General features: G+C 46.2%; 1 protein-coding gene across 3 annotated transcripts in view; it reads right to left on the minus strand.

The window, feature by feature from the left end:
* NLRC4 (NLR family CARD domain containing 4) overlaps positions 1-23,300 on the minus strand; it is a 214,486-nt gene that overhangs the window by 70,761 nt on the left and 120,425 nt on the right. For 2 of the 3 annotated variants that reach the window (XM_069234479.1, XM_069234480.1), the window contains one exon: positions 11,704-11,874. The exons of the other annotated variant lie outside the window; for it this stretch is intronic. In XM_069234479.1, coding sequence (XP_069090580.1) covers positions 11,704-11,874 — 171 coding nt within the window. The remainder of the gene's footprint in view (positions 1-11,703; positions 11,875-23,300) is intronic. 3 annotated transcript variants of the gene reach the window in all.

Below are 23,300 nucleotides of genomic sequence, written 5' to 3' on the forward strand. Positions count from 1 at the left end.
GGCAGACCCTGGCATCCAGATAAGTCCCTTGTAACTGGTACTTCTAGTACCAAGGGCCCTGATGCCAAGGAAGGTCTCTAAGGGCTGCAGCATGTCTTATGCCACCCTGGAGACCTCTCACTCAGCACAGACACACTGCTTGCCAGCTTGTGTGTGCTAGTGAGGACAAAACGAGTAAGTCGACATGGCACTCCCCTCAGGGTGCCATGCCAGCCTCTCACTGCCTATGCAGTATAGGTAAGACACCCCTCTAGCAGGCCTTACAGCCCTAAGGCAGGGTGCACTATACCATAGGTGAGGGTACCAGTGCATGAGCATGGTACCCCTACAGTGTCTAAACCAAACCTTAGACATTGTAAGTGCAGGGTAGCCATAAGAGTATATGGTCTGGGAGTCTGTCAAACACGAACTCCACAGCACCATAATGGCTACACTGAAAACTGGGAAGTTTGGTATCAAACTTCTCAGCACAATAAATGCACACTGATGCCAGTGTACATTTTATTGTAAAATACACCACAGAGGGCACCTTAGAGGTGCCCCCTGAAACTTAACCGACTGTCTGTGTAGGCTGACTAGTTCCAGCAGCCTGCCACACCAGAGACATGTTGCTGGCCCCATGGGGAGAGTGCCTTTGTCACTCTGAGGCCAGTAACAAAGCCTGCACTGGGTGGAGATGCTAACACCTCCCCCAGGCAGGAGCTGTGACACCTGGCGGTGAGCCTCAAAGACTCACCCCTTTGTCACAGCCCAGCAGGGCACTCCAGCTTAGTGGAGTTGCCCGCCCCCTCCGGCCACGGCCCCCACTTTTGGCGGCAAGGCTGGAGGGAACACAGAAAGCAACAAGGAGGAGTCACTGGCCAGTCAGGACAGCCCCTAAGGTGTCCTGAGCTGAGGTGACTCTGACTTTTAGAAATCCTCCATCTTGCAGATGGAGGATTCCCCCAATAGGGTTAGGATTGTGACCCCCTCCCCTTGGGAGGAGGCACAAAGAGGGTGTACCCACCCTCAGGGCTAGTAGCCATTGGCTACTAACCCCCCAGACCTAAACACGCCCTTAAATTTAGTATTTAAGGGCTACCCTGAACCCTAGAAGATTAGATTCCTGCAAACTACAAGAAGAAGGACTGCCTAGCTGAAAACCCCTGCAGAGGAAGACCAGAAGACGACAACTGCCTTGGCTCCAGAAACTCACCGGCCTGTCTCCTGCCTTCCAAAGATCCTGCTCCAGCGACGCCTTCCAAAGGGACCAGCGACCTCGACATCCTCTTTGGACTGCCCCTGCTTCGTAAAGACAAGAAACTCCCGAGGACAGCGGACCTGCTCCAAGAAAGGCTGCAACTTTGTTTCCAGCAGCCCTGAAAGAACCCTGCAAGCTCCCCGCAAGAAGCGTGAGACTTGCAACACTGCTCCCGGCGACCCCGACTCGGCTGGTGGAGATCCAACACCTCAGGAGGGACCCCAGGACTACTCTGATACTGTGAGTACCAAAACCTGTCCCCCCTGAGCCCCCACAGCGCCGCCTGCAGAGGGAATCCCGAGGCTTCCCCTGACCGCGACTCTTTGAATCCAAAGTCCCGACGCCTGGGAGAGACCCTGCACCCGCAGCCCCCAGGACCTGAAGGACCGGACTTTCACTGGAGAAGTGACCCCCAGGAGTCCCTCTCCCTTGCCCAAGTGGAGGTTTCCCCGAGGAATCCCCCCCTTGCCTGCCTGCAGCGCTGAAGAGATCCCGAGATCTCTCATAGACTAACATCGCGAACCCGACGCCTGTTTCTACACTGCACCCGGCCGCCCCCGCGCTGCTGAGGGTGAAATTTCTGTGTGGGCTTGTGTCCCCCCCGGTGCCCTACAAAACCCCCCTGGTCTGCCCTCCGAAGACGTGGGTACTTACCTGCAAGCAGACCGGAACCGGGGCACCCCCTTCTCTCCATTCTAGCCTATGTGTTTTGGGCACCACTTTGAACTCTGCACCTGACCGGCCCTGAGCTGCTGGTGTGGTAACTTTGGGGTTGCTCTGAACCCCCAACGGTGGGCTACCTTGGACCAAGAACTGAACCCTGTAAGTGTCTTACTTACCTGGTAAAACTAACAAAAACTTACCTCCCCCAGGAACTGTGAAAATTGCACTAAGTGTCCACTTTTAAAGTAGCTAATTGTCAATAACTTGAAAAGTATACATGCAATTGAAATGATTCAAAGTTCCTAATGTACTTACCTGCAATACCTTTCAAACAAGATATTACATGTTAAATTTGAACCTGTGGTTCTTAAAATAAACTAAGAAAAGATATTTTTCTATACAAAACCTATTGGCTGGATTTGTCTCCGAGTGTGTGTACCTCATTTATTGTCTATGTGTATGTACAACAAATGCTTAACACTACTCCTTGGATAAGCCTACTGCTCGACCACACTACCACAAAATAGAGCATTAGTATTATCTGTTTTTACCACTATTTTACCTCTAAGGGGAACCCTTGGACTCTGTGCATGCTATTCCTTACTTTGAAATAGCACATACAGAGCCAACTTCCTACAGTACACAACACTGTATGTTGAGGTATGAGTAATTTTTTACAAAGCATGCAGTAATTACTGTGCAGCTGTCTGGAAGATGTCATCCACCAAAAAGCCTCTGAGAGAGCCATGGAAGCAGCCATAAGCACAAATGCACTCTTAGGGTCTTTCTTTGCAAATGCATAGCAGATCATGATATAGAGAATGACCCAAGAAGAATGGTCTGTTTGGTCACCACCTTACCCATTTTAGCTCCAGTAAAACTCACAAAGAGCTGATCAGACACTCTGGGGGTTATTCTAACTTTGGAGGAGTGTTAATCCGTCCCAAAAGTGACGGTAAAGTGACGGATATACCACCAGCCGTATTACGAGTTCCATAGGATATAATGGACTCGTAATACGGCTGGTGGTAAATCCGTCACTTTTCCGTCATTTTTGGGACGGATTAACACCTCCTCCAAAGTTAGAATAACCCCCTCTGTCCTGTCAAGTGCAATCCCTTTAATAGGACACAGCTTGACTGGGATCCAGTTTATGTAGCTGCTCCTCCACTTTAATGGGATGAGGAAGGAGGGAAGATGGATGAAAGGGTGACGGAGTGGCCCATGTGAAAAGTAGATACTATATCCAGAAGGACGATAGGCAGGTTCCAACGACCAACTTTTCGTAGTAGGAAACTGTGAAAAGTGGGCACCTTAATAGGGCATGAAGTTCTGTTACTTACAGGCTGATGTTATGGACATGAGCACAGTTGTGAGGAGTCAAACTGTACAGCTCTGCATCTGCTCAAATGGGGATGTCTTTAAGAAAGTGAACACAAGACTCAAATTCTACTGTGGTTAATGGTGGGAGTGGAAGTAAACATGTCAAGTAAACCTTTCAGAAAATGCAATACTATTGCCAGTCTTAACAGCAATGGCCGGTAAGGAGGATAAGTCAGTAACATAGCCCCTAACGGTAACCAGGGCAATACTAAAAGGCAGAATTTAAAGGACCTAGGTCTTCCAACTCTGAGTGTTGAACAAAAATGTGTGGCTATCTGAGATAGATTTTGCTGCAGGTTTTCTGACTGCTGAGATGATATATGCAACTTCAGAAGGGAAGGCAAATAGACTCTTTCTGGCAGTGCTCAATCTCAATGCGTGCAACCGCAGGGTTTGTAAGTTAAGATGGACTTGATCATTATGTTACATGAACAGACACACTCTATGCAGGGGAGGAAGAGACTGCTGAATACTAAGGGCCAGCAGATTGTTGCGTCACACTCTCCATATCCAGACTGGGGAACTCTGGTTGCTCATTTCTCCTGCAATTTACACAGCACTTTCTAAAGAAGCTAAAAAGGTGAAATAGGTACAGCAGGTGCAAAGAGTAGCTAAACTACAGAGAAAAATAATGAAGTGAATTCATTCTTAAAAAAACAATTACAAATATTTTATGGATCAAATCTGTTTATTGGTATTTTCAATTATAAACATCACATATGCAACGCTTCAAAATAGGACCACTGCGTCAACATACAACATGATCCAAGCATAGCAATAAAAAAAACTAGATATAACATCAAACATCGTTTCCCCACAGTTGGCATATCAGATCACATCAACATCATACATCATACAATCCCAGGACTTGTGCCAGCGAAATCATGGCCCGGGGTATACGTAACCATTGCACGCTCACTTCTCCTCCCTCAATTCAGCTTCAAAACCCTCAAGTAGGTCGGGCATGTCAGTTCCGTGAACTCCATAGACAGTATTTGTAAGAATGGTTGCCAAAGTTCCCTAAAATCCCCACTACTCTGCGGTGAAGACAGAGTGAGCTTTTCCATAGCGAGAATAAACCAAAGCTTATGGAGCCATAATGTTAGCGTCGGAATCTGGTCAGTCCCCCACATGCTTAACAACAGCTGTGTGGCTGCATTTAAAGCCAAGGCCATCTGTCGACCTTTCAATGATCTTAGAGGGAAGGTGAGAGTGTTGGGAAGGCCGAGCAAAATGTACGCAGGAAATCTGGGGATATGAGTAACGAACGGCGAGTCAATAATGTCTATTATATTCTCCCAGTACCGATGGAGCTTAGGGCAGTGCCATAGGAGATGGACAAGTGATCCCGTCCCCCCACACCCTCTCCAGCAAAGGTCTGACTTAACGGGATCCCAGGCATGAATCCTTGCTGGGGCGTAGTACCAGTAGGATGCCACTTTATAGGCTGTCTCTGTACCTGCTGCATTGTAAGCTGTGTGATGTGTCCTGTAAAAAATGCTCTCCCACTTTTCATCAGAGAGCTTTCTCTCCAGCTCCCTCTCCCAATTCAGCTGACCCTTAGTCTTAGGCAGTCGGGCCACCCCTCGCAGGAGAGCATAAAGCTCGGAGATCAATCGCTTTTCATCCTTTTTCATTATAATCCATTTTTCAAACAGTGTTAAGGGCCTATCTATTAATGTTCTATTGGCTGGTAACAGGGCCCAATGTCGTATCTGATAATACATCATCCTGTCCGCCTCGGTTAAGCCATATGTTTCCCTCATCTGGTCAAAGGGGATCACTCCATGTTCATCAAAAAAAAAAACAACCCTTTTACAACCCCCTTCATGCCACCGACGAAGTGCCTCCATTTGAAGGCCTGGACCAAAATCAGGATTTGCGCCCAGGGGGGTCATTGGGGACGGAAGGTCGTCAGGCCCATTCGACTGGCCACGCGGTCCCACACCCTCATCGATACCTCTGTGACCAGTGATACGTACAACCCACGCGCTCTATGACTGCGCTTAAGCCAAGGCTCCTTCCATATATGTGAACCAACCACTGCCTGATCCATGAAACACCAATGTTCTCGGAGGACGGGCGGCTCCATTCTAATAGAAAACACAATTGTGCCACCTGAAAGTATCTTAGGAGGCAGGGGACAGCCAGTCCCCCATCCCGCTTAGGGCGATACATCACGCGACATGGTAGCCGCGTCGCTTTCCCCTCCCATATAAATCTTAGGACCGCTGTTTGAAGGGTTGTTATTGTTCGTGGCGGCGGTTCCACCTGAAGTGCCTGAAACACGTAGAGTACGCGTGGCAAGATGGTCATCTTAACTGCCGCCACCCTACCCAACCAAGACAGTTTAAGCCTCTCCCAGCTCTCCAAGTCTCGCTGCACCTCCTGCGTCAATTTCATGTAATTCAACGTCGCTGTACGGGCGGCTGTGGAGCCTAACTCAACCCCCAAGTATGGGAGCTTTGAGGAAGACCATATGAAGTGGAATCGGGCCCTCAAATCTCTTTCATGCTCAGCGCTGATAAACCTACTCATGGCCTGTGACTTTAGCATATTGATTCGGAAACCCGAGACCCTTCTAAATTTCTCAAGTACACTCATTAGTGCAGGCAGCGAGGTCGCAGGTTCCGCCAGAGTAAGAATCACGTCATCTGCGTATAATGAGATGAGGTGCTTATCTCCCCCAAACTTCACGCCCATAATCCTAGGGTCATCACGAAGCCGCTGCGCCATGGGCTCCATATACAGTGCAAACAAGAGGGGCGAGAGGGGGCACCCCTGCCGGGTTCCTCTTTGAACCGAGAATGGCAACGAGAGCGTCCCATTAACCCGTACCGCCGCCCGGGGCGCTCGGTAGATACATCGGATCCATGCCATGAAACCGGGGCCCAGCCCGAAGCGCTCTAGCACCTTAAACAGGTATGGCCAATGAACCCTATCAAACGCCTTTTCAGCATCAATAGAGAGAAAAAGCGCCTCCCTTTGAGAGCGATCCGATTTATCCAATAGATGGAGCAGTCGCTTGGTGTTATCACTACACTGCCTATGCGGTATAAATCCCGCTTGGTCAGGGTCGACCAGGCACGGCATATAGTAATTTAGACGGTGTGCCAGTATGCCAGTAAACAGTTTGGCATCGATATTCAGGAGTGAGATCGGTCTGTATGAGGCGCAGTCCTCTGGGTCCTTCCCCGGTTTCGGAATTACCACAATAGTGGCATCAAGCATGCTAGGCGTAAGAGCCCCCGTAAGTAGAAAGGAATTAAAAAGTCGCACTAAAACGGGTACAAGTTCCATACAGAAGGTCTTATAAAAAAGTGCAGAGAAGCCATCGGGCCCAGGTGACTTCCCGGCCTGCAAGCGCGAGATAGCTGATATAACCTCTTCCGCCCTTATAGGTTGCTCTAAAGAAGCCGCATCCCTCTCAGACAAGGGCGTAATTGCTATACCCTCTAGAAAGGCCTCCGGTGTTGAATTGCCGGGCTCCTCGGCCTCATATAATGCCTGATAAAACTCCGCAAAAGCCTCCGCTATTTGGTCACTTGTGCGTGCTTCCATTCCCGAGGAAGAGCGAACCATCTCTTTCATTGAAGACGCTCGCTGCGCCCGCAACCGATGCACTAACAGCTTCCCACATTTATTACTTCCTATATAATACTTGTGCTTGAGGCGCACCACCGCATATTCTGCCCTATCCCAGTCCAGCCCTCTCAACTGTTTCCTTACTTTCTCAAGCTCTCGCCATACTCTCAGTGCTCCTGTGTGTTTGTGTGAACGCTCCAGCACTCTCACTCGCTGTTCCAGATCCACTCTAAGTAGTCTCCTTGCCTTGTTGTCCTAGCGGAGAGCAACATCACCTCACCCCTCACTACAGCCTTCAGTGCCTCCCACAGCGTCGCCATGCTAGTGGCCCCGTAGTCATTACGGCTGAGGTAGTCTATTATTGCCTTGTGGATCGCCTGTACTGTTACATCACTCTGAAGCATTGAGTCCCTAAACCGCCACCCGATGCACTCACTCGCTCCATATTCGTGCGGACCACCACAGTAACCGGGGCGTGGTCCGACAGGGTTCGAGGCTCAATCAGTGACTCCCTCCTGCGAGGCCAAGAAAAGGTCCAGCCTAGCGTATGTCTTAGTCGCTGCCGAGTAAAAGGAGTAGTCTCTTAACGTGGGGTGAGCCCTACGCCACACATCCACCAAGCCACACTCACTCAGCCAGTGACGACCAGCCTCCGTTACTGACCCTGTCTGTCCACACCGGCGAACTGAACGGTCCATATGCCCGTCCATCACCAAATTGAAATCGCCCCAAACCAGAATAGCGCCATCCGGGGATTGCAGCATTGGGTTTAAAGCTCGTTTTAAGAAGGCTTCTTGCTGGGAGTTAGGCGCGTACAGAGAAGCGATAGTGAAGGAAAAAAAAACCAGTCTCAATCGCATAGCCAGAAGCCTCCCTTGCACCTCATGCAATTTTGACACCACTTCCCCCGGGAATGAGCGCGCTAGTAGTATCGCCACCCCTGCGTGCTTTGATGTCGCAGAGGACCAAAACTGCCTGGGGAACCACCTAGAGCGCATACGATAAATGTTTTTCAGGACGAGGTGTGTCTCCTGTAGCAGGCATATGTGACTCCCCAACCTCTCTAGTGTGGACAGAACGGCTAACCTCTTGGTAGGGTTATGGAGCCCACTGACATTCAAACTCATACATTTAATAATCATATGCTAAGATGAAGGCAGCAGGCAGAAAGAAAGAGAAAGCAAATGAAGAACACCCCGTGCCAAAAGCTATCCCACCTATAGCAACAAGCCCTGGGAATATCTCCACTTAAATGCCAACCTCGCCGGGAAACCCAACAGCATTCAACCAATACGCACAACCGGTGCACAAAACGTAAAAGTCCTCGCACATCCGTCTTCATGAGGAAAAGTCTCCAGAAGGCAATAGATCCACCCATGTTTGGTGATCCACGTCCATTGCCCCCGCCACCCGACCGTCTCCAACGGCCGACATGCCGTTCACAGCAAGGCTAACCGCCAACCGGGACACCCCCGAGCACTCTTCTCTAAGCTGAGGTTCCAGCCGCCACACTGCTCAAAGCAGATTCCCTCTCCGATCTTAGCTCTGAGGTCGTTGGGCGCTGCAGCTTCCGCCTTTTCTCCTTTCGCCGCCAGCGCGGGGGGCCCCCCCCCAACAAGGCCGCCCCCTCGCTCGACACCTGGCATAGATCCTCCAGACCCAGGATCCGAGCTGCCTCCAAAACAGATGTCACCTGCCGAAGCTGCTCCTCCCAGCGAAAGACCAGGCGGAACGGATGGCCCCAAGAGTAAGACACCTTGTGCAAGTGCTCCGTGATCGGTCTAAATTCTCTCCTCCTTTGCAACGTACGCACAGAAAGGTCATGGAATAGTTGAAGTTCATGTCCTCTAAAAAGTACCTTCTGGAGGTTGTGGGCTCGCTGTAGAATCTGTTCTTTAAGGACAAAGTTGTGAAGACAAGCTAGAATGTCCGGCGGGCGGTCTCCGGGGCCACCAGCGCGGCTGACTCGATGAACTCTATCCAGGACTATCTCTTGCGTCTCATCCGGGCCAAGTAGAGAGCGAAATAGGCCACTCACATAGTCCCCAATGTCCTCCTTCTCCGCCCCCACCGGGGCCCCCCTGATGCGGATATTTTGTTTCCTCGAATGATTTTCCAAATCCTCGACTGCGATCTGGAGATAGTCCTGCTGCTCTCGGAGGCGGACAACCTCCTGTTGCAGGCCCGCCAATTCTTCGCCACAAGGAATCTCACCATCCTCCAGCTGCAAGACACGCTCTCCCAAGGAGTTCACCTCACCTCGCAGTTCCTTCATCTCCTGGGATATGTCCCGTCGCAACTCCTGTATGTCTCTACGGAGCGAATCAAACAGGGAGGTCAAAAAGCCCTTTGTGACCGGTGAACCTCCATCTGAATCCGCGTCCAACCGACCCTCCAGAGGTCTTGTCGCCGGTGAGTCCTCAGCCATGCCGCCCGATGTCAGGCGGGCCCCTGCCAGGTTTCCTTCACTGACCGGTCTCGCTTAGACTTAGACGTCGCCATAGTTCACAGGCCCAATCACTATGCGCCGGGTCAGCCCCTCAGGTATCCTCAACAACTCCACCTGTGGCAGAGCGCTCGGACTCGCCACGTCGAGTTCTGTGCCTGGGCCCCGCACCCGGTAAACACCTCCTGTGGCGCATCACATTTATAGCTTCTGCCTTTTTATGCCCTGGCCCGCACCTACTGGCAATCGTGGCAGCGTCACCGAATCGGGGCCTGTGTCCGGGTCCAGCACCCGGTGATCACCTCCTGTGGTGTTCCAATTTTGTGGCTTCTGCCCCCATATGCCTGGGCCCGCACTCACTTGCAGTCTTGGTGGGTGCAGGGCACCCCGTGGCGATGTGACGGCCTCCCCCGTCTGCGACCGGGATCTCAGGCCTCCCTTCCGTCTCCTCAGAGGCACACCAGGCTGAGGGCACCAGCCTCCCGCCTCCAGCCGGCTCCCGCGTGGGAGGGCACCCCCGTGCCCAAAGCCTCAGTATCCCAGGGCCCAGGCCCCCAGCGTGGCCCCGCGATCAACAGGGCCAAAAAACGAGCCTCCTCGGCCCACAGCCCCCCCAGCGCTGAGTCAAGCAAGACGCCGGGGGAAGATCCACCGCCGGCTCCCGCAAATTGGAAGCCGCGCAGCGCACCCCAGAATCTCCAACGGGCAAACCGCGGCCCTCGGAGGCGTCCGTCTCTTCGGGGGGGCCTCAAGGCGGCCCCCCAGCAGGCCAGTCAGCTATTTTCGGGGCCAGGGCGGCAGAGCTCGGACAGGCACGTCCTAGCACGCCGCCATCTTGGCCACGCCCCTACAAATATTTTCATATATAATATAAGATAAAATAAAAATGTAAATTAACTTAAAATAATTATTAACCTAGAACTAAAAAATTGTTACAGCATAATAACTCATCCAATCAGATGTATAATACATAGTTAAACAAATGCAATACATTATTTACATGTACATTAATTATTATTTAAAAGAAATTTTGAAAATCCCTCCAGTTGTTTTATTTTACATTTAATTATTAACTATTTTTTAACTTACTTGTTTAATTAAATTTAATGAATTGTAACTTCTATCACATTTAAAAATTGTAGTTTATTTTTAAACAAAAAATTGTATATTAATCTATTTTATAAAAAATAAAAAATAAATTAATATAGCTTTTAATACTCTCACCCATCGTTACTCCTCCCTAATCCCCTGCCAGTTAGTAGTAATTAGTCGTAATTTTCAGCCACTCCTTCAGGTTCCTCCCACATTTACGACTAAGATGTATACATATGTGTGCAGAGATCTCAGTAGCCAAGGCACAGAGTTTTGCATAGGAACGATATGAGAGCCATAGATGGTGGTCTCCACATGTAGGTTTATGAATAGCATTTTGTACTATGTGAGTAGTACTACTTTAGTACTACAATACACTACAAGTGCAGTTTGTGATTAGGCTCCTATACTGAACTTCCAATGCTTTGACACGTTTACCACTTATCAGAAAAATGTTAAATGCTCTGTCTGATGGCCCTTATCATTTATGTTTGGATGTATGTTGTTTACATACCCACATTGTGGAGAGCACCATAAGAGCTAAACCGCCCCGACCAACTGAGGCACCTTGCATGGACTGGGTACGGCATTTATTCTCCACTGCAATGTATAAAGCATCCTGGCCAAGACAATGTCTGCAGCGCTCCCAGTTCACTCATGAGAAGATTCTGTAAAGTTCAAGCAGCACCACTGCGGTGCTGTCAGTACATCCTGTAGGTGACTCCAGAAGACCCTTCCCTTTAGTTCACCCCATTCAAGTCTCTGTAACAAGGCCCCTCTGGCCCTGCACTATCCTTCTAATAATCATCTTCCCCCTCTCTCTTTCCTTTTGTCCTCTCTTCTCTCCTCGATGAATGCAACTACCCCGTGACATTTGTTATAACTCCTAGCCAAAGGACTCGATTTAGGCATGTGCATCATGTACCACCTGCTTCCATTTAATCTCTCCTCAGCTCTTAGGCACCAAGTGGGTAAGTTCACAGAGTACAAATTGTCCCTATCTTCCTTCCTCTTCCTACTCTAGTAAACAAAAGCATGTACTGTTCTGGCTTCCCTCATCTCTCCAAGAAAACTCAATCTACAACGTTAGTCATCTGGATGAGAGTGACTCTTTCATGTCACTCAGTGCTTCAGAACCCACCAAGCCTGATGTGTCTCTTCATGGCTTCCATTTTGTACTTGCAGGCACCACTTTACTGAGAAGGATTCTACCTGGACCTGAAGGCTGAAGCCTTCCTCAGCTTTATCAACAAACACACAATACATTGCAAGCTCCTGTGTATTAGTTACTTACCGAGCGTTTCCACAGCTTTCTGCGAAAGACAACATCCAACTAATGTAAGGTCTTCAAGATTACAGCACTCACATGTTACTGATTCTACTATACCATCCAAACCTGGTGCGATGGGCGGCAAATGAGACAATTGCAACACATTCAGCTTTTTCAGATTTCTGATACCAATAGCTGTTAAGGGGATGAAAAAGATTGGGTTACTTCCTCTGGGTTTTTCATCTTTGAAATTATTTGCACTATTGAGGAATTTTTACACCAGTTTGGAACCATATTTATGTCATTCTCTTCCTTCTGCCATATTTAATTAAAAGTGCACGTCTGTGTTGGATACAGCTCAGGACAATTTTGGGTGTCCACTTGTTCCCACAACTTAAATTTCAAGTTATAGGAATATGGGGCTCAATCATTAAACCCAAGAGTCCACAGGCATTTTCCACCTGCTTTAAGCAGGTGAACAATCCCAGTGGCAAAGGCACCAAAATCATGAACTACATGCAGTAAGCGACTCAGTAATTCTGGGTTCTGCTTGTAATTCCCAATCTGGGGTCTTTAATTCATAATGTGTGGTTTCAGGAACAGAGGTTACTATCCAGAATCATTAATTCTGGACCCATTATTCCAACCCCTGGATTTTGAGCAACATATAATGAGGCACCAAGGGATAAAGGTAAGCCACTCCTAGAACAGCAAGGTAGATACTAATATGGCAACACAACTCTATTTGCCTGGGTTCTGTAACTTTGTGTATGAATGCTTGCCACTCCTGCTGTTGCTTTGTATGACAAGGAAAGTAACTTGATGGATGAGCAATCGAGAAAGGGATATCCAGCAGGCAGGAAAAAAGGTGCCCTGGCTTATTGAGATGTGGTGAAGAGGACTCATGTCAAAGGATATCTGAAGGAATTTTGGAATGATAAAGGATGAGTTGAATGTGGCTGAGGTCCAGCTAATTAGAGACATAAAACTGGTACCATCAGCTGAACTCATCATAAGTCTGGCACAAGAGGGCCTGGTATGTAAAAAGATGACTAATAGAAGGGATAAATGCTAAGGACCTGGGGGCAAGTTTACCTCAATTCATAAATGTGGACAAAGGTGTTACAGTGTTCAATTCAGGGGCTGATGTGGTCCCTAGGATGTAGCTGGAGGAGCAGCATGGCTGCTGAGATTTGGGACAAATTGTAATTTTCACGGTACTATATCAACACCATTTGTGTAAACCCAGTGAGAATTCAAGGTCAGTCTTAGCTTGAACTGTGAGTGGGAAACCTAGGTAATAGAAAATATGTCTTAGGATTTCAAGCACATTCAAAGAAGATTTCTAACTTCCTGATAGGAGGCTTTGCGAAGACGGAGCTCTAAATATATTGGTCACAGGCACATATGTCTTAGACATCTCAGGTGAGATGTAGTTGTTTCTAAAGGAGTTTATTGTTGAGCATGCATGTACATTGGTATACATTCCTTGGGACAAAAGGTTCATGGAAAAAGATTAATAGTGTGGTTAAAGGATAAATGCAATTGGCATAGCTCAACCATATTTCATGGAGTGTTGTCTTAAAGATGGTCTGAGTGTGTCTCACCATACTGCAAAATGTGCTTAAGGTGGTCCCATTTGTGTTGTAAAACAGGAAGGAGCCAAATTCTAAGGTAATCGTAGGATGGTTCATCATGGACCTGCCAGTAGTGGTGGATTAAGAAGGGAGTATTGTGGAGACAAGTCAGGAGAGTTATTTTTTTTACGTTCTTATTAGTTTTCAAAACTTTCAGCCACAGCAGTAAACATATATTTGTCTTAATGATTCAGAATTAGCATTGTAATCAGTAAGATATACAGACATGTAATTAGGATAAAAAAACACATTACACTACCCACTGTCAACACCACTTGCTGTATTGGAGATCTTCGAGGATTGTCCATTTGGTGTGTGACCATTTTGCTCCAACAATATGAAGGAAGATAAATATGGCACATTTAAAAAAAAATGTATAAACATTTAACGGGCACTTACTCAAGCTTCAATGTTCAGAGTTTCCCCACTTTCAAAACCTCTCTCTTGCTTCCAATGTCTCACAATCAGTGGTGGTTAAGAGCTGCAGTACTATCATGATCAGAAATCATGGAGTTAAAAATTCGACATCTTCCACTCCCACAAAATTCACCAGGACAGCAACCCAATCATCCACTACCGGGTGGAAAGGCAGGTTTCTTCGTTCCTCGACTCTGAGAGCTTATAAGTCAAAAGGCTTATAAGCAAGCAGGCAGCAAACAATAAATATTTAAAGCATAGCAGGTGAGCTCAAGAGACAATTTCTAGAACAAACCGAAATGTAAAGGGGGGTAGTGTATTCCATTCGTTTTTTTAAGTCAAAGGCAAAGAAAACTGTGGTGGTTTGGAAGAACAACTATGTGCAAAGTGTGTAAGGAACAGCCTGATCCCAACAAAAGTTCACCTATATCACAAGTTGGATGTAGAGGATTTCCCAGGCTCTTTCTGAAGAATCTACAGATACGCACAGCAAATCAAGACCAAATGAAGGATATTCATTTTATGATGTATAATTCCAGTTTTTCAGCATTTGTTTTCTTGGCATTCAAGGAAGGAGTGTTTTAATGTACTGCTTGCCCAGAATGGGTGAAGGTGGAATGCAGGTCAGGTGTGGAGCAAATGGAAAGAGAAAGAGAGCCAGAACGTGGTGGACTGGTCAGCTGGTGGAGTTTGAGAATTACTGTCAAGGACAGGGTGTTGCCAAGGTCTGCTGAACCCCTTCATGACTGCCTGAGGAAAGAATGACTACTCCCAGCAGCCACAGTGACACCCTGCACAGAATATTATGGGTGCAGATTTAAGAAAGGTGGTGCTGCACCCATTGCTGCGCCACTTTGCTTGCGCCCCTTAGTACCCTCCTACCGTCACCATGTGTGTGCGGTATTTAAAATACGCTGCACCATGGCGCTATAGATGTACTGTTATATTTCTTTGTGCCATATTTTTGGTCCCTCCTTGACGGGGAACGCCCCCTTGCATACATTATGCCTGGCGCAGGCATAATGTGGCACAAGGGTTTGCAAAGTGGCGCAATGCATGCATTCCGCCACTTTGTAAATCTGGTCCAGCGATTTTGGCCTCGTTGGGCCACATTAGCATTAAAAAATGGTGCTTATGTGGCACAAGAAGGCACTAGGCCCTCTTAAATCAGGGCCTAGATGTGAAAGATATCAGATGCCTCCTTAAGATGGGCCCAGTTAGGAGAAAAAAGAACACAAAGGCAATGTTGTAGATCATGTTTGAAGATGAAGATAAACATTGAGGTAATCAGCAAGGCACCAAACTCCCCTGAAATTTGGGAGGAGAAAGGAGGCAAGCATAACTTCAGAAGAAGAATCCAGAAGAAGTTTCAACAGCAAGAAGACCAATATCAGGGACAAAAATAGTTAGTTGCAAGGAGAGATAAACGTGACAACAAAAACAACTGTCACTCATCTATACCTCGTGTGATTGCTTCCTTTACATATGCTTCAAAGAGGATCTTACATCACAGGAAAAGACTATATATAAGGTGAGGAACCTCAAAAAACATCCTATGGTCTTATGGACTGACGACTCTCTTGGAATGGGTTGTTCATAAACTGTACATCATAGTGATGTGACCATGCCTTAGTGTGGGCATCTGTCTTTATGCAACACACTCGGGCAAACCTATTGGTCTTTTTAAAGGACTCTCACACACTGATGTTTTATTCGAGGTGCATGCTTCATCACCAAATGCTCCCCACTGGTATAAATGTTATCTGGGCGGACTCAACCTGGTTCATAAAGTTTGTCATCAGTTTCTCTGAAAATCATGGTGTTTGGCCAAAGAAGAAGCAGCCCATCGAATACCCCAACAAGTTTTCCCGTAGTTCCCAAATCAAATTAATTCTGTTCTTCCTATTACCTAGAGCCTACTTCACACCTCAGAAATTGCACAAAATATTCCCCACAGTACATCCCGACTGGCCAAGGTGCCACACCAGCTCAGCAGACCTACCTTATATGCTATGGTCATGACCCTCTCTGAAGACCTACTTGGCCGAAGTCTATTCTTTCTTGGCATATCTGGCGGGAGCCCCCAACTGGAACAAAGTGGACCACTGTCTGCTGGGCCTACGTCCTTCCAAAACCCTATCACGCTTAACATACCTGGGCCTCATACTGGTCTAGAAACAGATTACCAGGCACTGGAAATCCCCTAGGGCCCCGCATGTGAGCAGTTGGCAGGAGGAGGTCATACATTGGGGAACTGCTGAAAGCCTCGCGCTGTGAAGGGAGGAATATTGTGGGCTTCACAGGATACCAATTGCCTTGACATGGTACACCCTCATGGAATGTTTCAAATCCCAGACCGCTGATAAACAGGGACCTAGTAGCATGGAATGGGACCCCCCCTGGTGGAAATTCTGCATGTCTTCCTGGCATTTCACCATGTTTGTCTTCCAGTGACTGGAGCAGCTTTCAGCTTTCATGAGGGCACTCACCCTAAGCGAACTCAAATCAATGGGATTCGTCCTCTACCTTCCGTGCCCTCCCGGAATTCTTCTAAATGGGCGTTTGCTATCACTTCACGCACGACAGAAGATAAGTTGAGGTTATTGTGGGAGGTATGGTATTGTAATTTGTTGTTAAAGCATTCCTTCAGAAATAAGGTATTTCACGGATTCCATTTTTGCCGGTACCAAAATTACATGTGTGATCACACGCCCAGATTCACCAGAACATTTCAGGCAACTCTGTTGCCCAGCCATTAGCTGGGCGTGCCATCTAATGCACTGCTGGGCAGAGTGTGGAACGCTCTTTCCCCGTCTGAAAGTATGACGTTTCTGGTAAGTTCTTTATACTGCTGTCAACGCAGATCTCAAAACATATGTCATAGTTACCTTTTTCTGCCGCTGGCATCTGTCTATCTTTTCAAAATCTTTAGCAGTACTTCATCCTGACAGATCTTGATCACAGGATTCATTCTTTCATAAAGTACTGCATAATGTAATGCAAACCTAAATGCATTGATATGTTGCATAAAATATACAACCTCAAAAATATACAATAAACAAACCATTGCTATACATGATTGCTAAACAACAAAAAATGGAAAACAAATTAGAAACAACAGCTACGGGCAGTCATAATTATCAAATTTCTTTAGGGTCTTGGTTATCCTTACAAACATGTAGACTGATTCCAGGCTCGTGTTCTGGACTCTCATCAGTATCACTGTAATAAATTTCTAACTCTTCATCAATGTACCTGCTGAAAGAATTCTGATCTGATCAAACACCCCTCTCCTCTGCACTCCATCATCCAACGATCAGTAACCCACTCAAATAAATTATACTACACTAAAAAGTAACCTACTCCAACTCTAAATAAAATGCAATCAATGATGATAAATTACATTCACCTCCCTCCAACGCTAATCCTAATATATTTATAAATGTATAAATATATATTAAACTAAATAATGTTAATCTAATCCAAAAGCTAACCCTAATTTCAGCCTAAATTAAATGTAAATAAATCAGGTGAATTTTAAATAGCCTTAACTCTAATGTCAACAGCTTCGTGGGCTGTTTATAGCATTTATATTATTATAAAAAATAATGGGGGCAAATGTGTAAGGTTCAATTTGCCTCAAAACTAGGGAAGCCTTTAATCAACTAAGTAAAGAGTGCCAGAGTCTTTTAGTGCTAAATTTTACTGAAGCGAAAAACAATACATTTAATTGAACTGCTTCAGCAATCCGAAAAGAGGAAACTTCCAGTAACTTAATGCAAGACCTGAAAAAAACAGAAGCCTGTTCCCTTTGTTGCATAAGACGTAAGCATGGGCTTCAGTGACTAATCAAAGAGGTTGCAAAACCAGCAAGGGTGCATATTTGCTTGCAAGGGTAAGTGTTTGCACATTTTATTGGTCAATACACATACATGCCTCTTCAAAATACTAAAGTAATATTGTCCTGGGCTTGGGTGAGCAACTTCTTCTACCAACCCGTTTCTAAAAAATTTTTGCTTACACTGCTTCCAGTGCACCTCAAAGCAAACACCATCAGTTATCTGAAAGCATTTTAGAATAAAAATAGGTCGTATTTTATAGCGACTATTAATTATGCTAATCGGATCTAAAGGGTGGTATTTGGGAGAAAAACAAAAACATTGAACGAAAAAGGTATGAAACCTTTAAAGGGTCAGTCAGATGGTAGATTACCAGTAGACTGCAATGCTCTACCAAATTTATGCGGGACGTTTAAAAAAAAATGTACGTGCCCCAGGGAGGAGAAACCTAGGGCCAGATGTAGGGCCAGATGTAGCAACCAGTTTGCGACTCGCAAACGGTAAAAATTGCCTTTTGCGAGTCGCAAACCGGGGTTTGCTATGCAGAAATGCATTTTGCGAGTCGGGACCGACTCGCAAAATGCATTTCCGACTCGCAAATAGGAAGGGGTGTTCCCTTCCTATTTGCGACTCACAGTGGTATGCAATTCCATTTGCGACCACGTGGAGTCGCAGTTACCATCCACTTGAAGTGGATGGTAACCCACTCGCCCATGGGACCCCTTCCCCTTTGTGAATGGACCCCAAAATATTTTTTCAGGGCAGGTAGTGGCCCAAGGGACCACTACCTGCCCTGAAAAAATTCCGAAACAAAAGGTTTCGGATTTTTTTTTAAGTGCAGCTCGTTTTCCTTTAAGGAAAACAGGCTACACTTAAAAAAAAAAAAACTGCTTTATTGACAAGCAGTAACGGACATGGAGGTCTGCTGACTACAGCAGGCCTCCATGTCAGTGAGTGCCCATAGTCGCTATGGGGCCGCAATTTGCGACCCACCTCATTAATATTAATGAGGTGGGTCTTTGCGACCCCATAGCGACTCGCAGAAGGTGTCTGAGACACCTTTCTGCATATGGTTTTGCGACTCCGAAATTGCGAGTCGCTCGCAATTTCCGAGTCGCAAAACCAAGTTTTGCTACATCTGGCCCCTAATGTGTTGGGAGCGACCTGCCTCAGATCACCAACTGGCAAAGTCAATAGTTCTGGCCTATGCAGCAACTGTTGGCTTTGTCAGTGTTTTTTAGCCATGTAGTACTGCAGCCCACCTACAGTGCAGCACTGCTGAAAGTCTAAAAAAAAGTTCCATGACGCAGTCAACGCATCATTGCGCTTTTCTAATTTTACTTTCAACAGTGCTGCACAGCAGCCATGCAGCTGTTCAACATAGCTTAAAAAACACTGCAAACTCAAACAGAAGGACTGACTTTGTCAATATTTTTCTTGCCAAGTTATACAGCTGCTTGGCTACTGTGCACCGTAGTTGAAGGTAAAATAAAGCAGCCAGCGTTGACCGACTCAGAGCACTTTTTAACTTGTCGCCATCCTATTGGCTTTCCCTATGCTTGTTCTTTTGGGCTGTTAGCAATGTGGAAACTGCAAGGGGTCGGAGCTGAGGACGAGAGAGGAAAGCAAATCAGCACATGTGCAAGGCTGCAATCTGTAAAATGTGTTCTGGCTAATTGGCCAGTGTGAATTACTGGCGGGAAAAGCACACTTCTCTGATAATGGATGACTGGCGTTCTAAGATTGTGGTTTTCGCATGAGACATTGAACAACGTTGACGTTACTCCCATATTGTGCAAGCATTTATGAATTTAAATGCGCAGTTTCAGATTTGGCATAATATTTTTTTTTTTTACTTACTTTGTGCAATTTTTAATAAAAACCTGTTAGAAAGATTGTTGAAATCATTTTAATCTACGAAGGAGTGTGCGTTTCACTTTAGATTCTGTATGTATGCTTTTTTTAGAACAAAATAAACTAACTATTTTCGCGGCACAAAACGGAAGGATCTGCCTGCACTCCAGTTGAACAAATCAGGCCCAGGCAAAATTATTTTAGAAAGGTAAACTCCCTCTCTCAAAGTGATAACAATAAAGAAAATTCTAGGAACTTTCAACACATCCAGGTGGCAGGGTTTGATTTGCCATGAGCAACAAGGCAGGAGGTATGCTGGAGAAGGTGTATGAAGTAGGGAGAAAAAGGATGTGGTGCTACCGACAGAGGTGCTGACTTCAGCACTGGGGAGCCACGTTCGAGTCTGGTGTTGACTTTTGATTTGCACAGGATCACATTCAAACACACATGCGCACTTAGGTTTCTCCAGCCCGGCTGTTTACACAGCCAGGCTGAAGAAACTGCACATACCTCAAGGTTGTGTCTGAGCACCAGTCCGAGCCACTAAAACCAACCATGATGCCACTTTCATGCTAGGTTTAGCATGAGAGCAGCACCAGGATTTTTGGGTTGCCTGTTCTGGTGTACCAGTGAATACTGGGACAACAGAACAGGAAAGGAGGGACGAGTGAGGCGGCAGGAGACAGCGGCGGGGTGAACAGTAAGTCTTTTTTTTTTTATTGTTTGTCCCTGTACAGAAATCACAGCATAATTATCCATTTTTAGCTACAGATACCTATTGGATCTCTAGCTAAAGAAGGTCCCTCTAAACCAAATTGAAAATTGGTGACAGGCAACTAACTGCCGACACAGGTGAGGCGGTGGGCTGAAAGAACCAAATTTCACACTGTAAACCACCACACAGAGATGACCCACAACACACTCACATGGGTTAGATTGGACGTTTGTGCGGCACAGCCTCCTTATGGAACACGGCTATAAAGATAGTCCTCAGTTTCCAAACTATAAACTCAACAATAATATTCCCCAGGTAGAAAACCTACATAACCTACACAGATATTGAGCATAGCTTCTATAAGTACCAAGAAGCCAAGTAATTTGAGAATGCTGAGCTATATAAATACCCGGCAATGTATTAAAACAACATATTGAAATGACGAAAGTATGTCATCTCTGAGAAAGGCAAACTTGTTGAATATCAGTTTTAAGAATCGATTTAACTAAACAGGTTTCCTGGCAATTTCCACAGCAACTGGAATTTACCAATTTTTCAAATTCAACCCGGTGAATGCCTCTGTTTTGTAGGCGTATTGAACTAATTGATTTATCTGAAGGCTTCACATAGATCCTTCCTTTTCTTTTTTTTGTTTTTATACTTACCTACACAGTTTTCTACGTTTGTCTTCCTCTAGAGAATGACCCAAAACTTCTTTCTGTGTTATTAACTTCCACTTTCATTATTCCTCCTCTTTCCTCCCTTGTACTCTCCCCTTCCTCTTCCTCCTCCCTCCTCCCCTTTCTCCTTCTCCCACACATCATTGCTTCATCCTTTTTAGTCTTTGTTCGCAGGAAACAGCAGACACCCCCTACAACTCATATCCACCATTATCTTTTTCTCCCAATTATCTTTTAGCTCTGTCCCTTGTTTATTTCTTCAAATGCATTCTCTCTCTTGCAAATCAATTGCTTTTCTCTCTAGTTCACTCTTCCCCTAAACTTTATCCCAGCTCTTTTATTTATGTTTTCTCTTTGATATGATAGTGCATTTCCCCGGCCTTCCTGGTGACAAGAGGCATGCACCAGGGCTGCCCCTATCCACTGCTCTTTACCCTAGCTATAGAACCGCTGGCTCAGAAACTCCATCAGAAGGGAGCAGAGTGGGGAATCCCATTGGATGGAATTAGGCATGTCGCTTCATTATATGCAGCTGATTTGCTGATTTATACTTGTAACATAAAGAAAGGTGTAAGTGCGATAACTAAGATATTGTCTGACTTCAAGGCAGCGTCATGTCTTGGGGTAAACTGGTCCAAGTCATGCCTATATCCTTTACACCCCTGCTTTCCTTCACAGTGCCTCCAAGTGGAAATCCAGGGAATCCGCTGGGAGCCCACTACCTTTCGCTATTTAGGCATAAACATTTACCACGCCAAGCAAGACCTGCTGGATGGTAACATCACAAGAGCTATTACAGCTACACGCTCTCAGATGGCGTTCTGGAGCACTCTACCGCTTACCGTGCAAGGCAGGATTGCATTGTCTAAAATGGTTGTACTTCCTTGCCTCCTGTATTATTTTCATAATCTACCTCTAATTATCCCCAGGAAAGTCTTCTGTATGCTGCATGCTGTATTGGGTACCTTACTTTGGCACAAAGACTGGCGTTGGGTAACGCTACGAAAATTGCAACTGCCCACTGAGAGAGGGGGATTGGCAGCTCCCAATTTTGAACACTATTACTTGGCAGCACAACTGCAGTGGCCTGCTCGTTGGTTGATGGGCTGGCTACTAGAAGAATTGGGGCAGTGCACCAGTAAAGAGGTACAAAATCTAGTCCAGGAAATCTTTCTCTCGTCTACCTCACTGCCTCCGCAATGTAGTACACTATTGGCAGTAGCCCATGCTAGCTATAAGCGCAGTATCAGAATTAAGCACCCAATCCTGATATATTCCCCCAAAATTAGATTAGAGGCCTTTAGACTGTTTCGGACAATGCTGAGCAAAGTGGGACTGCAGTGATGGGAAGCAGTGGGGGTCAATACAGTAGGATCTTTATTCTGTGATAAGGTGCGTGAGTCCTTTGACCACTTACAGGGGGGTGTCATTGCACACGCTAGATTAACTGCCATATTGACTGAACACTGGCAAATAATAGACTCGGAACCGGACCCACATCAGTTAGTACATGCACTGCACATCATGGGCAGCTGGAGGAATTTAATTACTGGGTTCACCCGGGCACCGACACACAGGACCAAGACCCCCTACAAATGTTATGTGAGAAATGAGAGCAAGATGTGGGTAGGGAAATACAGGATAACGAATGGAACAGGGTATTGATCTATCATAAAAAAGTCCTGAGAAATCCTAAGTTTCAATATATACAGTATAATATACTGCACAGGGCCTACCTTACACCAGATACACTGAATACAATGTTTGGATCCTCAATAGGATGCCCCTGTTGCCATGATCCAGTTTCCAATATGATAAATATTTTCTGGTCTTGTCTGGAACGGGTCATTTTTGGCAACAAATAACAGAGGCTGTTACAGAATTGACTCAGGGCACAGACATACATACGGCAGTGAGCATCCTTATTGGGACTTTTTAGCCATCCCATGCGGGCAGCGGCAACTTGCCGCTTTAATGATCTCGCACTAATTACAGGCAGGCAAGCCATAGCTATGAACTGGAAGTCACCCACGCTGCCCACACTTTCCCACTGTAGTGCAACATTACTGAAATGGGGTAAAGCTGAAGCGGTCGCGCTTTGGCTGGAGGAAGCCAAAAGGCTGTGTAAAGTCCCAATCGCAAGCGACTGGGACATGTATATGCAGGAACTGCATAGCTATCGAGAACTGATGCAGCCCTAATGATTGCGCCATAGTGACTAAATTAAAGGCACATAGACTACCTTAACAAAACTCCTGGCCCCAGACTCCACATACCAGAAATACATACCAATTCTCCATAATGGAAAAGATTGGTGGAGGCTAGTCCGCCGTTGCAGATTGACAGAGGTGCATTGCCAAAAACACAGGGAGGTAACACATATATAGATATTACACAAATAATGGTTCAATGTTAATGCTGCAGACTGTTTTTCTCCACCTTAATCAAAAGATGTAAAAGATGTAATATGCTTGTTTGT

This window comes from Pleurodeles waltl, chromosome 5 (genome assembly GCF_031143425.1).
Source record: "Pleurodeles waltl isolate 20211129_DDA chromosome 5, aPleWal1.hap1.20221129, whole genome shotgun sequence".
Classification (NCBI taxonomy): Eukaryota; Metazoa; Chordata; class Amphibia; order Caudata; family Salamandridae; genus Pleurodeles; species Pleurodeles waltl.